The sequence below is a fragment of the Mustela nigripes genome, chromosome 16, assembly GCF_022355385.1.
Source record: "Mustela nigripes isolate SB6536 chromosome 16, MUSNIG.SB6536, whole genome shotgun sequence".
In the NCBI taxonomy this organism is placed as follows: domain Eukaryota; kingdom Metazoa; phylum Chordata; class Mammalia; order Carnivora; family Mustelidae; genus Mustela; species Mustela nigripes.
Window position 1 is genome coordinate 41,876,445 of NC_081572.1, and position 14,631 is coordinate 41,891,075.

At 53.8% G+C, this 14,631-nt stretch overlaps 2 protein-coding genes across 9 annotated transcripts in view; one reads left to right on the plus strand and one right to left on the minus strand.

The window, feature by feature from the left end:
- Positions 1-6,149, plus strand: part of SUPT6H (SPT6 homolog, histone chaperone and transcription elongation factor) — a 33,611-nt gene extending 27,462 nt beyond the window's left edge. For all 5 annotated transcript variants that reach the window (XM_059379780.1, XM_059379778.1, XM_059379777.1 and 2 more), the window contains 9 exons: positions 201-396; positions 787-1,025; positions 1,622-1,735; positions 1,890-2,014; positions 3,713-3,825; positions 4,103-4,180; positions 4,277-4,443; positions 4,878-5,065; positions 5,347-6,149. In XM_059379780.1, the coding sequence (XP_059235763.1) occupies positions 201-396; positions 787-1,025; positions 1,622-1,735; positions 1,890-2,014; positions 3,713-3,825; positions 4,103-4,180; positions 4,277-4,443; positions 4,878-5,065; positions 5,347-5,533 (1,407 nt within the window). In that variant the 3' untranslated portion in view covers positions 5,534-6,149. The remainder of the gene's footprint in view (positions 1-200; positions 397-786; positions 1,026-1,621; positions 1,736-1,889; positions 2,015-3,712; positions 3,826-4,102; positions 4,181-4,276; positions 4,444-4,877; positions 5,066-5,346) is intronic.
- Positions 6,150-7,192: 1,043 nt separating this feature from the next.
- On the minus strand, positions 7,193-14,367 carry PROCA1 (protein interacting with cyclin A1). 4 transcript variants are annotated; one of them, XM_059380863.1, is made up of 6 exons: positions 13,902-13,988; positions 13,259-13,362; positions 9,960-10,046; positions 8,754-8,889; positions 8,315-8,473; positions 7,197-8,223 (listed from the first exon to the last, which is right to left on the minus strand). In XM_059380863.1, exons 2-6 carry the CDS (start codon positions 13,269-13,271, stop codon positions 7,572-7,574), a joined length of 1,047 nt encoding a protein of 348 aa, XP_059236846.1. In that variant the 5' UTR covers positions 13,272-13,362; positions 13,902-13,988; the 3' UTR covers positions 7,197-7,571. The 4 variants fall into 4 exon arrangements, with proteins under 4 accessions (XP_059236847.1, XP_059236846.1, XP_059236845.1 ...); XM_059380862.1 differs by lacking the exon at positions 13,259-13,362 and having other exon boundaries at positions 7,198-8,223; positions 13,902-14,367; XM_059380864.1 differs by lacking the exons at positions 9,960-10,046; positions 13,259-13,362 and having other exon boundaries at positions 7,193-8,223; positions 13,902-14,367.
- Between the last annotated feature and the right edge of the window lie 264 nt (positions 14,368-14,631).

A 14,631-nucleotide genomic window follows, 5' to 3' on the forward strand; every position in this document is an offset into this window, starting at 1 on the left:
AGGCATCTGTGCAATACATGGCCTGTAATCTGTAGACCAGACTCAGCACTAAACTCCTGATCGGTTGTTTGCTAGCCGGCTCGCTTTGGGCAAGTCACTCTCCCATCCTTCTTCCTGGACTGTGGTTTTCTCACATGTAAAATGGGGCATCGGGCTAGATCATCTTTGTCCCTTCCAGCTCAAATGTTCTGTGGATCTAGGTGGGAATGACTGTTCACTGCCGCATCATGAAGATTGACATTGAGAAGTTCAGCGCCGACCTTACCTGCCGAACCTCAGACCTCATGGACAGGAACAATGAGTGGAAACTGCCCAAAGACACCTACTATGACTTTGACGCCGAAGCAGCAGACCACAAGCAGGAGGAGGATATGAAACGGAAGCAGCAGCGGACCAGTGAGTGTGGCCACCACCACACCTGTACAGCCCAAGTCTCGGCAGCCGTCCCTCTTCAGGATGTACTTGCTGATGGCTGTTCCCTGGTGGGAGTGAGTGCTCAGCTCTGAGGTCTGAGGCCCATAGACCTCACGGTGGCAGGGCTGGAAGCCAGGGTCTTCTGGGGTCACATGTTCTTTGCTAATGCACTGTGACATTTAAAGGCTCGTTCTCTGAGCACCTCAGGAACCCAGGTGCACACATCCTTCACATCAGAGAAGTCAGGTCTGGAGAGGGTGAAAGAGTCTCAGAATTTGACAGCGGGTCAGAAATGAAGCCACGATTTGTCCTGTTGTTGTGGGCTCCCAGTCCCCTTCACCTGATCTGTACTTCTTTTCCTGTCCTCCTCAGCATACATCAAGCGAGTGATCGCACACCCATCTTTCCATAATATAAACTTCAAGCAAGCAGAAAAGATGATGGAGACCATGGACCAGGGTGATGTGATCATCCGCCCGAGTAGCAAGGGTGAAAATCACCTGACCGTGACCTGGAAGGTCAGCGACGGCATCTACCAACACGTGGATGTCCGGGAAGAAGGCAAGGAAAATGCCTTCAGCCTGGGAGCCACCCTGTGGATCAATAGTGAGGTGAGAGCTGGCTCCCACACACTTCCCATCCCCTCTCCTGCTTCCAGAAACAAGGCATTTCTGGCTACTTTGAGCTGACGTTAGTGACTTATATGCATTATGTGTATTTTAGCTACACAGAGTGACAGAACAGGAGGTTGATTGTGAGATGAGTCATTTGATAACAATTTTTGTGTATTTTGTTTCCTTTTCTGTGTCCTTTAAATTTTAAAATAGACTACCCGGAGAGCACCAGCAGAGGAAGAGGAGAAAATACACACACAGAAACGTATAATTGTGTACATACCCGCACACACACGTACACATGTGTTTCTCTTTTTTGGTTTCAGTAGAGAAAAATTGTATGAAGCTCCCTGTTGTTCCCAAGCAGCAGGGGAGAATCAGGGTTATGGTTTAAAAAATTTTGTGCCTGTAAGCTGATCAATCTGGGCACAACTCAAACAGCTGGGTAAAAGGAGGGGACTTTCCAGCATAGTGAGGCCACAGCAGGCTGGGAAGGCCACGTCCTCCCTTGGGTTCTCTTCAGAGTGCCTCAGTTGAAGGGCCAGGAGTCCCAGCTCACTGTGACACGTGGGGCCTTTCCCGTTTCCCCACAGGAATTTGAAGACTTGGATGAGATTGTTGCTCGCTATGTCCAGCCCATGGCATCCTTTGCCCGTGACCTCCTGAACCACAAGTATTATCAGGACTGCAGTGGTGGTGACCGTAAGGTGAGCCCAGGGCTCTTCAAGGCATGACCTCTCCCAGTCACTTCAAGATGTCTAGTTTCCTTTCAGTGCAGGGGATGTGTGCCTCGTGTGTGCACCAGACACCGTGTGCCAAGCATGCTGCTATCCCAACCTCTCCCCCTTGTTCTTCCCCCAGAAATTAGAGGAGCTGCTCATCAAAACTAAGAAGGAGAAGCCCACCTTCATCCCTTATTTCATCTGTGCCTGCAAGGAACTGCCCGGCAAGTTCCTCCTGGGATACCAGCCCCGGGGTAAACCCAGGTGAGCACTCGTGCCAAGAAGGTACTGCCACCAGGGTCTGCAGAAAGGCCAGCAGGGGAGTTAGAGACCTCTGGATTGGTCCTCTCTCTGGTTCTGCTTGACTGTCTTTTCCCTCTTACCTGTTTAGACCAGCAGTGGAGGTTGGAGTTGGGGAAAGAGGGTGATGATTTAGCAAAGATTTGGTAAGAAAGATACCTTCCTTAACTCTGTAAGAGAAAGTTTCCTTCACCTGTTCTCTCCCCCACGGAGTGATGGAAATTACCAGCCTCTCCACCTGACTGGCAAAGATGGGGGCCAGGACATGGGTCTCTCCTTTTTCTTTCCTGCTTTGCCCTGGCCAGGGTGGTCATCTCATGGTGGCTCACGGTTGCTGTAGTGTGCTAGATGACTTCTGCCTGCATTGCAGGGGTGGGTCAGAAGAGCTTCTCTTTCTCCCACTGACCCCCCTCTGCTCCCTTCCATGTGTGACTAAGCTGACCTTCCTACGTATTCCTTTGGGTCCCTCGAGCTCACGCTGAATCAAAGTCTCTTTTGGGGTTGGGGGGGGAGGGCTCTGCTTTCTTTTTGTCTGTTACCCAGCATCCTTCTCTATGCCCCCATCCTCTCTTCGCCCCTTGGCCAAGGCCAGTGCATTTCTGCTCTTGTCCTCCTACTGCCTGCACATGCTAGATAGTGTAGACTATAGGTGAGGGTTCAGTGGCTTGGTGACAAGAAGCTCTAGACCAGACCCTACACCACCTTGGGCACATATGGAATACTGCTGTCGTTTCTGGGAAGCCATTTCTGATTCACCATCATGCTTCCAGAGGATGGCAGCCAGAGCTCTTGGCTGGACACCTCCCATGAGGAACGGTTGAACAAAGGAGGGAGCTTTAAACAAGGGAGTAGAAGCACCGTGATAACCTTCCATGGGAAGGTGTGCAGATTCCTTCTGTCGCCAAACTAAGAACACTTGTTTGTCATCACATTTAGGAAGCAGAGTTCAACTTCGGTATAAATAAGGATATGGTGGTAGTTGTCTTTGTCTGTTGGTCATTGACAGTTATCCTTAATTGAACAGAGCTCTCTTTCAGGCATTGTGCTGAGTGTATCTCATGCCTTGTCTCATTTATTCCCCACACTCAGTTCTAAAGGTTTAAGTGTTGTTACTCTCATTTTCAAATGAAGCTGAGATTTGGGGTTAGTAACTTCATATAAGGTCATCTAGGCATCGAATGACCGAGGCAAAGCTAGAGCTAGAACTGGTCTGAACCCAGAGCCCATCCTCCTGCACTCCCACCACTGCCAAGTGTTGAGTAAGGTCAGACTCCCCACCTGAACAGGGGTGCTTCCAGATTCCAGGTCTCAGGGAATTGTTTTTGCTGCCCTGGGAAGCCCCTTCGGCCCTGACACCGGGACCTCAGTCTTACCCTCATCTGCAGGTGCTGCCATCATCCTACAGCCCAGGGTGGTGGCCCAGCCCACAGCAGGCCTTCCTCTGGTGGTCTGTACCTAGCATACTAGGGGCTGCTGATGCCTGGCCTTGACCTGCTTACCTCCTCAGAGTGTGGCCTCCTTTGATGGAGTCAGTGCTCTTTCATCTCTGCTTTCCCCCCAGCACCTAGTTTGGCTCCTTCAAGTGGTAGAGATCTTTTCTGGCCGCTCGCTCAGGGCTGGCCCCAAGTGGTGTCTGATATGTGTTTCCTTCCAAAATCCCAGGATAGAATATGTAACAGTGACTCCTGAAGGATTCCGGTACCGGGGCCAAATCTTCCCTACTGTGAATGGACTTTTCAGATGGTTTAAGGATCACTACCAGGATCCTGTACCGGGTGAGTTCTGCACTGAGCTCTGTAGTGTGCTTAGAGGGACAGGTAGGCCCTGAATCAGAATGCTCACTTGCCCCCTGCGGAAGGGACAAGGCCTAAGCTGTCACCACAACTGTCTCATGCCTGCTTCAGCCTCCTGGCATCAAGGATGTCCTCCATCTACTTTGCCAGTGCAGCTTCTCTTCTCTCTACCCACCTCAGACCTCCTCCAGCCCCCTATGTTGTGAAACCAGAAATAGGTTCCTGGAGGGACATAACTAACTTAAGCCATTTCCTGTAGGCATCACCCCCAGTAGCAGCAGCAGGACCCGGACACCTGCTTCTATCAATGCCACCCCAGCCAACATCAACCTTGCAGGTAAGGAGCTTAACCCTGGGACTAGGACCTGGAGGGATGGGACCAGAAGGACTTGGACTGATAACGTGCCCATCTCCCACCTCTGTGTGCTTACAGATCTGACGCGAGCTGTGAATGCCTTGCCCCAGAACATGACCTCCCAGATGTTCAGTGCCATTGCAGCCGTGACAGGCCAAGGACAGAACCCTAATGCCACCCCAGCCCAGTGGGCCTCCAGCCAGTATGGCTATGGCGGCAGTGGAGGGGGCAGTAGCGCTTACCATGTACGTGGCTTGGGGACAAGGCTCCCTGCAGGGGGTGGAGAAGACTGAAAGGGGACGTCATCCGTTCCCGTGTCTATAGACTGGCCTCTGGCAGTGACCACCATGGGGGGCTTCATACATACAGATGGGGTCAGCACAGCCTTAGGAACTGTCTCCAACCCACAGTCCTCTTCCATGGGTCCACTTGAGGGTAAAGGGAGTGAGGTCTGATTTTTCCACAGTCCTTTGGGATCTTTGGAACTCTTAGGCAGCCAGGAGTGGTGGGCCCCATTGTGCCCGGCGCCATCTGCTGCTTGGGACTACACACTGCCCAAGAGATGGTTGGTTAGCTGGAAAGCTCTGGGCCAAGCCCCAGCTCTCAGTTTGTCAGAAGTTCATAGCAAGGCCAAATAGGCCCCAGTCTCATCGCCATTTAATGGTTCTCCTTTGTCCAGGTATTCCCAACGCCAGCCCAGCAGCCAGTGGCCACACCACTAATGACCCCCAGCTACTCCTACACAACCCCCAGCCAGCCCATCACCACACCACAGTACCACCAGCTCCAGGCCAGCACCACCCCACAGTCTGCCCAGGCCCAGCCCCAGCCTTCTTCCAGCTCTCGGCAACGGCAGCAGCAGCCAAAGTAAGTGTGTGGTCGGTGGCATGGAGCAGGATCCTGGGGCGGGCATCGTCAAGAGGCCAGCAGGCCCGGCATAGGCAGGTACCTTGGGCCTTGTGAGAGCTGTGACCCAGGTGATAGCCCGGGATGACGATGGGTGCAGACAGAAGAGGGTGACGTGGCAGCTGGCCATGGCTGCTGCCAAAAATAGGTAGTCCATTTCTATAAGGATGGAAAAGAGAAGGCTTTCTTCTAGTGATCTCTGGGAGAGTCCTGATCGCAGATGCCCCTTTTCCCGCTCCCAGGTCCAACAGCCATGCCGCCATCGACTGGGGGAAGATGGCAGAGCAGTGGCTACAGGAGAAGGAAGCCGAGAGGCGGAAACAGAAGCAGCGGCTGACACCTCGACCCTCTCCCAGCCCCATGATCGAAAGCACCCCCATGTCCATTGCCGGCGATGCCACCCCGCTCCTGGATGAGATGGATCGGTAGGGGGTCTGCCCCTAGGACTCTGGTTACCTCTGAGGCTGGGAGAGGCCCAGCTGCCCACTGCCTCACTCCCTGCCCCTCCTTTACTGTCCATAAAGTGGCGTGAATTGACATTCTCATTGGTGGTCAGCCTGGATGGGTGACAAGCTGGATGGCCTCACGAATTTGAGCTCAGTGCACGCTAGGCAGCAGTGCCCCACTCCAGGCCCTCACTGACCACCTGTCCCGGGACCAGGCTGGGAGGGGTGTGTGGTGGGGAGGAAGAAGAGGAAGACGAGAATGAGAGTGGAACAGTTTTGTATTCTACTCCCTACAAGCCATTTTGAGCTTCTGCCCTCATCTGACTCTGGGCTGTGACCCTGGGGCACCAAGCTCAGCACATGAGTCTCCCCCAGCTCTCGCAGGGAGAGGAATGCTATTTATTCAGTTTGGGGCAGGAGGGAGAGGAGGAAAAGTATTTCTGACCCTGATGCCGACAGCCTGGGTGGCTAGCAGAGCAGAATTGCAGGGAATGTGGGGGAGCAGTGCTAACCTGCCCCGCCCCCGCCTGGCCGCCTTCACCCACGTGCTGCTGTCTCCGCTTCCTGCCTGTCATTTGAATAAACAGTGTTTCTACAGAGCACTTGGCAAAGTCTCTCTCTCCAACATTCCGGCGCTTGAAGGATGGCTTTCAGAGCAGTGTGTGGAGCTCTGCAGGCTCCCTGTAACTCCTCCGAGGCCATCAGAGAGACTGACTCAGAACAGCAAGCAGCATCTGTATCTGACTACCTGGGATCACATCCCTGCACCGCTTCCCCAGCCCTGGGCCTGTGCCATCTTCTCTGTAAAGTGGAGTGATTGCTACCTGCCTTGTCAGGGCAGCTACCAGCACTGAGAGGATGTGTGCGTGCTCAGCCCAGGGCCTCGGACCTTGTGAGGCCCTAGGACCCAGTAGCTGCTGTTACTACACTGGCAGGCAGCCACTCCAACTACTGGGTCCACAAGCCACCTCTGGCATAGTGAAGAAGGGCCGAGAGTAAGTTTCAGTTTCTCGAGCCCCTCTACCTCCTCCCTCTACACTCTTTTTGCCAGCTGGGCCTCGGTCTGTGATAGTACAGTACCTCTACACAGACATGTCAGCCGAGGATGGGCCCCATGCTTGTCTGCTCCCACACCCGCCCTGGAAAATGGAGTGCCGGCCTGTTGCAGGGGAGGCCAGTCCCCCTCTTACCAGCTTGGTCCAACCAGCGTCTGGCCCTTGCCCTTTCCCCCAACCCCACTGCCTCTTTGTGTTCTAGACTCCTGGTATTCCATGTTTCTTAAGAAGGGCCTTGTCTCACAGCTTTGCAAGTTGGTGCTGAGAAAGTGAGCCTTTACCCCCTCCTTTTCCTCTGCTTGGGGCTCAGCAGAGAACTCAGAAAAGGTCATTACTGCCCAAACTTAATGAGTCTCCCATCTCGACTTTATCCCAGCATTCAAGACCTCTTTGGCTGTTGGCAAGAGCTGGGAGGGAAAGGCTGGTCTGCCAGGAACTCAGTTCCATACCCTTCAGCACAAAGGTCTGGAAGGGCCTAGCAGGAGCAGGGACACACCAGCCTGGAAGATGATGTTCCCTTTGGTGCCACCAGCACGTGTCTTCCTAAGGGCCACTTAGAGGAGGGAAAGGCCAGGCACAGTGGCACAGAGTGGATTAAAAGGTTCAGTTTATTAGGGGTATCGCTGCAGATAGCACTGCCTGTCCGCCGAGCAGATTTCACACAGACCGATCTCCCAGGAGATGGGCAGCCTTCTTCCCACCCCACCCTGATGTGCTCCTCTCCTGCCCCAAGCCTACAATGTTACAGATAAACAGGCTGCATGGCCTCCCACCTACGTTCCCACGGATTCCCTCCTGAAAGACACATTACCCTTCAAATACCCCTGCAGCCCCCCCTTAGCTCCAGCTACGCGCAGAGCCCCCCTCCTTGCCCCAACCGGGGATGGGTTGGAGGAAGAGAGAACAGCCGCAGGGCATCAGCTACAGGCTTGATCGCATTTATTCTTCACACTGGACGCCCTGGCCTCAACTGAGATTGGGGTTGGATCCTGGGGGAGATTTCCTCTTGACCTTCTTGACTGGTGAGGTCTTCGCCCCAGCTTTCTTAGTCTGGACTGTGTTCTTCTCTCTCTTCCTGGGTGAGGAAGACTCCACGATATCGTCACTGGAGGGCTCCTCCCGCCGGGGGTCATTGTAACTGTCCTCACTCTCCAGGTCTTCCCGGCTGTCTGGGCTGGACTCTGACATCCTGGTCAGCTCTCTGGGGCTTATTGATCGGTTCAAGTCCGGAGGTGAAGATTCCGATTTAACCGGGCTTTTCTTCTTCATCAACTTGCCCTTCTTGACTTTTTTCTTCGGCTTTGGCTTCTCATCCAGCTCCTCTTCCTTGTCTTTCTCCTTTTCTTTTTTCTTCTTTACTTTCTTGATCACCTTGTTGCCCTGGGACTTCCCTGTGGGGCTCTCGGAGCGCCAGATAGTGATGGGAGCTGCCGAGTCCGGGGTAGTTGTGACAGTGCCCAGGCCTGTGTCAGCGGGGGCGGTGGTGGCAGGCCCCACCTGGGTAGGAATGGGAGGCTTGCTTTCTTCCTCCTCCTCTTCATTCAAGTCATCTGCCACATAGTCATGGTGGATGGGATGGTGGATCACTGCCACAGAGACAGGCCTATAGCTTTTGCACCTGGGAGGGAAGGGGACAGGAGGAGAGAAGATTGACAGAGAGTGGGGGGCCCATGCCCCTTCGTGCCGCCCGTCAGCCTGCCGGCACTCACCAGCCATACCAGAACCGCTCCACACACTCCTCCTCTGGGATGAGCTCAAAGCAAGGGGACTGGATGATGTTGAAACATGTTGGACCCTCATCTCGGGAGCAGGTTGGGCCCACATCTCGGGAGTTGTCGCTATTTGTCTTCTCTGAGCAGTCCTTCAGCCTGCCACACAGAGGACTCAGCCTGGCTCCCATGCCTCTGTGACTCCCCCGGGGACCCAGAGCCAGAAGCCTGAGGGACAGCTGGCTTCTTCCCGGCTCAGCCCAGACTGCCGAAAGACCTCCTCCCTGTGGCTCCAGAGCGGAGCCAGGTTTACAAAGCTGCGGTGAGGCTAGCCGGTGCTGGGTCAAAGCTGAGGGGCAAACCACAGGGCAATGGTGGGCCTAGCTGCACCCAGGAGTCTCCCCTGGGCTGGGGGTCTCCCAAGGAGGAGGGCCCTTACCTAGACTCGCAGTCGCAGTGGCTGATGGAGTGCAGGTGCAGGTTGTGGTGGCCATAGTCCGAGGGGAAGGGGTGGATGACATGCCCAGTGCACTGTTTGTGTTTCCAGCAGCACCTGTCCAGGTCTTTGAATTCACCTGAGGGGGTGGTGGGGTCTGGGTCACACAGGGGTGGCGACAGCAGCACACCCCCACTGCCTCCCCTCGGACCCTGCCAAAGGCTCCAGTCCACCAATGGCTCTCCCTCAAGCCGCTAGCTAAAAGGTGAGCCTATGAAGTGACTCCACGTGCCCAAGGTCTCATGTATCAGGACAGAGACAACAAGGCACCTTCTTGCAGGTCCCCCCTTGAACTCCAGCTCCTCCCACGCGTGGAGGAAGATGTGAGCTGGCCCTGATGAGTTCCCGCCTGGTATGGGGTGCTATGGCTAGCTTACTCCCCTCCCCCCAGACAGGCCAGGAGGACTGAGCCTTTATCTAGCCTCTGTGAAGGTGGAACTGGGACAGGACCTCTCACTGGCCATCCCTAGGGAGGTAACCCAGGCTGGGGGTGTGTCAGTCCAAGTGGCCTTAAAAGTACTTGAGAGATGAGGGGACAGCAGCTTGGTATGAGCTTTGTCCCATTTTCCTCCTCCCTTCCCTTCTCTCCCCCAGGCTGTGAGGGCCCCAGGTCCCACACATACCCCTGACCCACTTGGAGGCCTCCTTTTTTGCTTCTCCCATGACCCCTTTCTACCCCGGGGGGGAATAAGGCACGTGAGGCTGGACCTCAGGTCACCAACACCTCTACCTTCTTCAGCACTGCTGAACTGGGAGCAAGGGGCAGCAGAGTGGCATATCAGACAGGCCTGAATCCAAGTCTCGGCTCTGTCACTAGCTGGGCATCCCAGAGCACGTGACTTCTCTGAGACTTCGTTTCCTTATCCGTAAAATGGGGATGGCAGTAATATGTATTTTGCAGGATTGTCGAGAGGGCTCAGTTCATATATGTCAAAGAAATCCATGCCCCATAAGATGCACAGCTGAAGATAGGAGTAATTGTGGACTTGGGGAATGGGGTATGGGCCCTCCCAGCCTGGCAGGAGTATGGGGTGGGGGGGGAACCCGTTCAGGACCAAACACTTCTCTCCCTCCTGCCTGCCACCGGCGTCTGTTCTCTCAAGTGAGATGGATGGGGAACCCCGGGGCCCAGAGATTCCCTGGACCCACCTTCAGAGGAGAAGGTAGATGCATCAGTGCTAGAAGGCACACCAGCCAGCAGATGTCCTCTCTCCCAGCCCGGTAACCTGTTTACATCTGAGAGAGCACAGAGTGGCAGCAGCTGCAGCCCCCTCCCCACGCCCTTCAGGCCTCAGCCATTCCCTGACAAGCTCCACCTGCCCCCCCGGGGGGGGGGGGGGGAGAATGTGGAAATTTCCAAAACAACCCAACAGTGCCTGTTCTCAAGGTGAGGAGAGGGACACAGAGGATGAACGGTTCAAGGCAGCTGCGTGACACAGACCCTGATGGGAAGGGAGGTGGTGGGAAGGAGGCCTGTGGAAGCAGAGAACAAGAGCGCCAGTGTTGCGGGGCTCTTGAGAGAGACTTCCTGGAAGAAGCATGGCAGGAGTGGAGTCCGGAGTAATGAATAGGAATGAGCCAGAGCCGAGGTAAGGAGGGACAATTTCAGGAATTCCCGGGGTGTAAGGAGACTGGTCAGACAGTCCCTCCCTGGGTTGAGACCCCACCACCATCAACCACCACAGGATTGCCTTCCTGCAATGAGCTTTCCCCTTTGGGGCATCAGAGCTGAGTCCTGTCCCTTGAGCTGATTGCCAGGTCCTGGTCATCTCCTTCTATTTTCCACAGCTTAGTAAGTACTCAAAATGTATGGAAGGAATGAATAAATGAAAATTCTAGCACCTTCTGGAGCTTCCCACCCTGGTGCTGTTCCTCTGAGCTCATCGCACCAGCATTACCCCAGGCCCCTCCCACCCTCAGCCTCTCTCCTCCAATCTGGGGAAGTATCCCTCCGCTGTCCTCCTGCCCAAAGCTCCTGGATTCTAGGTCCCAGCCAGAAATGTTTACCTCCTCCCACTTCACTGTTGTGGTTTTTCTTCTACAGGCAATGAATATCTTTAAGCAAAACACTCTATAAACCCTGTTTCTCCCTCTAAACAAAACACTCAATAAACCCCGTTCCTCCCTCTAACACTGCATATCCTTTTCAATCCGTATCATTCACTCCTTCCTCTAACAGACATACTAGCTTCAGGAGGCACCTGTGAGGGAGGCCCAGTCCCTATCTTCAGTGAGCTCAGAGTCCCCTCTCTTCCATGTCAGCCACGTACAACATGGCAGCTACTGGACCCTTCTTTCAAAAGAGCCCAGGCAGCAATTTCCTTTTTATTTTTTTTTTAAGATTTTAATTATTATTTTTTTAAGTAATCTCTATGTCCAAAGTGGGGCTCAAACTCACAAGCCCAAGACTGAATCCCATGCTCTACCAACTGAGCCAGCCAGGCGCTCCCCCGCCAACAATCTCCTAATAATTTAACCCAGTGGCCTTCTTTTTGTCTCATCTCACCCAACACTCTTGGCCATTCAATCTCTTTTCTCCTGCAAACTGTTCTGCTGACTCCCATGACAGACCTCTCTCCTCTCACCTGCCTTCCTTCTCTGACTAGCTGTTTCTTTCTTTCCTGACTTCTTTGCAGTTTCCTTTTCCTCTGCTGTCCCCCTAAAATTGGAGAAGACCAGGATTCTGTGTTTGGCCTCCTTCTCAAAGACTCTACAGCCTTCTCTTGGATAATGTCATCTACTTACATGGTTTCAACATACACCAAAAAAAAAAAAAAAAAAAAAAAAGACATAAATCAGGGTCTCCAATCCAGACAGCTTTCCTGAGCACGTAGTTAATATCCTCTTGGACTTCCCCAATACATCTTAGACCAGCATGTCCCATACAAGCCTTTCATCTTCTCCTTACCCCCAATAAACTGTCTCCTCTTATCTCTTCCATTTCAGAGAGGAACAGACACCTCATCTAGAAATCTAGGGATTGTTCTTTCTTTTACCTCTACATCAACTTGATGACCAAGTCTTGCCATGCCTACGTGTCCCCCACATCTGCCTCTATCTTGGTTCAGACTTCCATTATCCCTAAGACCACTGCAGGAGCCTCCTGGCTGGCCTCCTTGCCTTCTGTTTCATTACTCCCATTCAGTCTTCACAGTGCAGTCAAACTGAATTTTCTAGAATACCAACTCAAACACCATGTTCCTCCTGTTCAATAGCCATCCATTGCCTTCAGGATGAAGTGAAACTCCTTATCATGACATAACGGACCCCCCCCCCCACCAGGACCCAGGTCCTGGTTCCTTCCTCAGTTATAAGTTTCTCCCACCCATTCATCCTTCCTCCCACCACTCCCTTCTCCATTCCTTCTCTCCTGCCTCTCCCTCCCCAGAAATACCTGTTCATTTGGAAAGAACAATGCTATTCACCCAAGTAGAATTGGTCACACATGTCTTGTGCCCCTTTACCCTGCCATGGCATTTCATGTACTTACTCTATGGCAACATGAGACATGACCCATATTTGATCTGCCTCTGTATCTGCAAGTCCTGGGACATTAAAAGTGCCCAGCAAATGTTGGTGGACTGAATGACTACATGAGTAGAATAAAATTAATCCCCTATTGGAATCACAAAGAAACTACAGCATTGGAAATTCTGCCCAGGGTTCAAAGCTGGGGATTTTTCTAAAGAAAGAGAATCGACCCAGGATGAGCATCTCCCCAACGTTAGGCACTGTACTGGGCTTTTAAAATATGCCTTTGATTCAAAATCCTCACCACAATCCATTCTATCAATGTGGACTCAGAGACTCAGGATAAAAAACCTGTCTAAAGACACAAGTTAATAGATGGTAGGGGTAGGAGTTAACCTAATCTTCTTGGCCTTGTATGACCTGGGCTCCTTCAGCCCTGTCTACATGGGGTTCCTATCCAAAGCCCACCCTGCTAGCTGTCACTTCCCTATGGCACCTGCTTTTCAGCTCCAACACAGCCAATTCTTCATCCTCTGGTTTGACTCAGTCCTGACTTCACCACCTCCCAGATCCAGCCTGAAGCCCAAGGGTGAGGATTCAAACTCTGCTTTATCTGACTCCAATGTTCTTGCTTTCTCCAGAGTCATGGTGAAGGCGGCTTGTAGACAGAGTCCACTGATGAACTCTTCCCAAACCACCAAGAAGCCCTAACAGTCATAACTCTGTTTGCCAAGGGGTGGGGTTTAGTAACTCTCCTCAGATACGAGGAAGGCAACCTGCTCTCTAGTTTCACAGACAGGAGAGCTCCTATTGGAGCAGCAGTCCAGCGCTCCGTCAGCAGAAGTAACTGTGGCAGGCACAGAGCGAACTTCATAATGAAATGAGGAGAGTGATAGCTTGAAAGGAAGAGGGTAGCTTGTGGTTTTTTTCTTGGGAGGGGCATTCAACCAGGCGCGGGGGCCTAACTCAAAACTCACAGGTAAGACTCATTGATACAGAATCCTCCCAGTCCTGAAGGCCGAGAAGCTCCCCCCGCCCTTGTGGCGCAGGTGGCAGGGTTCCAGGTCGGACACCCAAGCAGCTGAATGGGGGAGGAAGGGAGGGGAAAGGGAGAAAAGGAGGGGAAGCAGGAAGGAGGGAATTAGACAGTGCTGTGTGCACGCATCTCCTGGGAAATGCCCCTCTGGCCCCGCCCACATCTGGTGGTGATTGTGATGTCACGCGAGGAACCTCCAGACTCCTTCCTCCCCTCAGACTAAATGAAACCCCTCATCCCAGCCTGGCGACAGGGTGGGTGCTGGAGCAGGTGCTCCAGCCAGGATCCGCATTTCTTAGGCGGCATCCGGGCCTCCGGAGGCAGCACCGCAACGCCTTCCATCCCTACAAACTAGGGGTTGGGTTGGTAGCTCTGGCTCCTGCCGGACTCTCCAGGGCCTCAGGACCCCAGTCCTCAATCATTGGTCCACGGCTCGGCGTGAGCCCGCCCCCAGGCCCTAGCTCCGCCCCAGCCCAGCCCCTGGCCCCGCCTCCTTCGCCAGCTCTTCCCAGTTCTAAACCCTCCTTGGTGCCACGCCCCCAGGCTGAAACCCACCCCCAAATTCCTGCCCCGCCCCTCTTTACCAGTGCTGCTCTCATCCCAGATGCTGGCATTGTCCTCAGTCTTTTCCTTAGTCCACCTTTCAATCCTCAGTGTCGTCCTGACCCACATCGCTCTCAGCCCAGTTCTCGTCTCTATAAGACTCTTCCTCGCAGAAGTCCAATCCTGAACCTCAGCTTGGTCGAGCCAGCCGTAAACCCCAATCTCAGGTTCGCCCCAATCCAGCCTTAACTCCGCCTCATGCTTGCCCAATCCCCCCCTCCACCCTCCCCCGGCTCTGTGTTGTCTTAGCCCAAATCTAAGCTTCAGCCGCGCTCTTCATCCGGGGCCTTGCAGCTCCTTCCAAGACCCTCTTTGTCCCACCTTTTAGCCTTCGTACCACCTCTTTCTCTCAGGCCTAAACCTTAGCTCGGCCGCTCAGGCCCAGCCCTCAATCCCATCCCTAGTTCCTCTCCAGATCTACTCCCAGCTCTTAGTCCTACCCCCAGACCTTAGCCCCGCCCCACCCCCCACCCCCGTTCTTAGCCCCGCCCCAGGCATTCTCTCCACCTCAAGCTTCCGCCGCAATCCAGCCCCTCCCAAGCGGTCGGAACCCAGCCGCGCGCGGCCCTGGAGCCCCGCCCGCCTCCCCGCAGCCAACCCGCCTTCTCCTGGCTCCTTCTCGCTCTGGAGTAAGGCTGTTTCCGGCTCGCTCGCGTTCGTTCTTTTTTTTCTTCTTCTTCTTCTTTTTTTCTTTTGCGTTTTCTCTTTCTG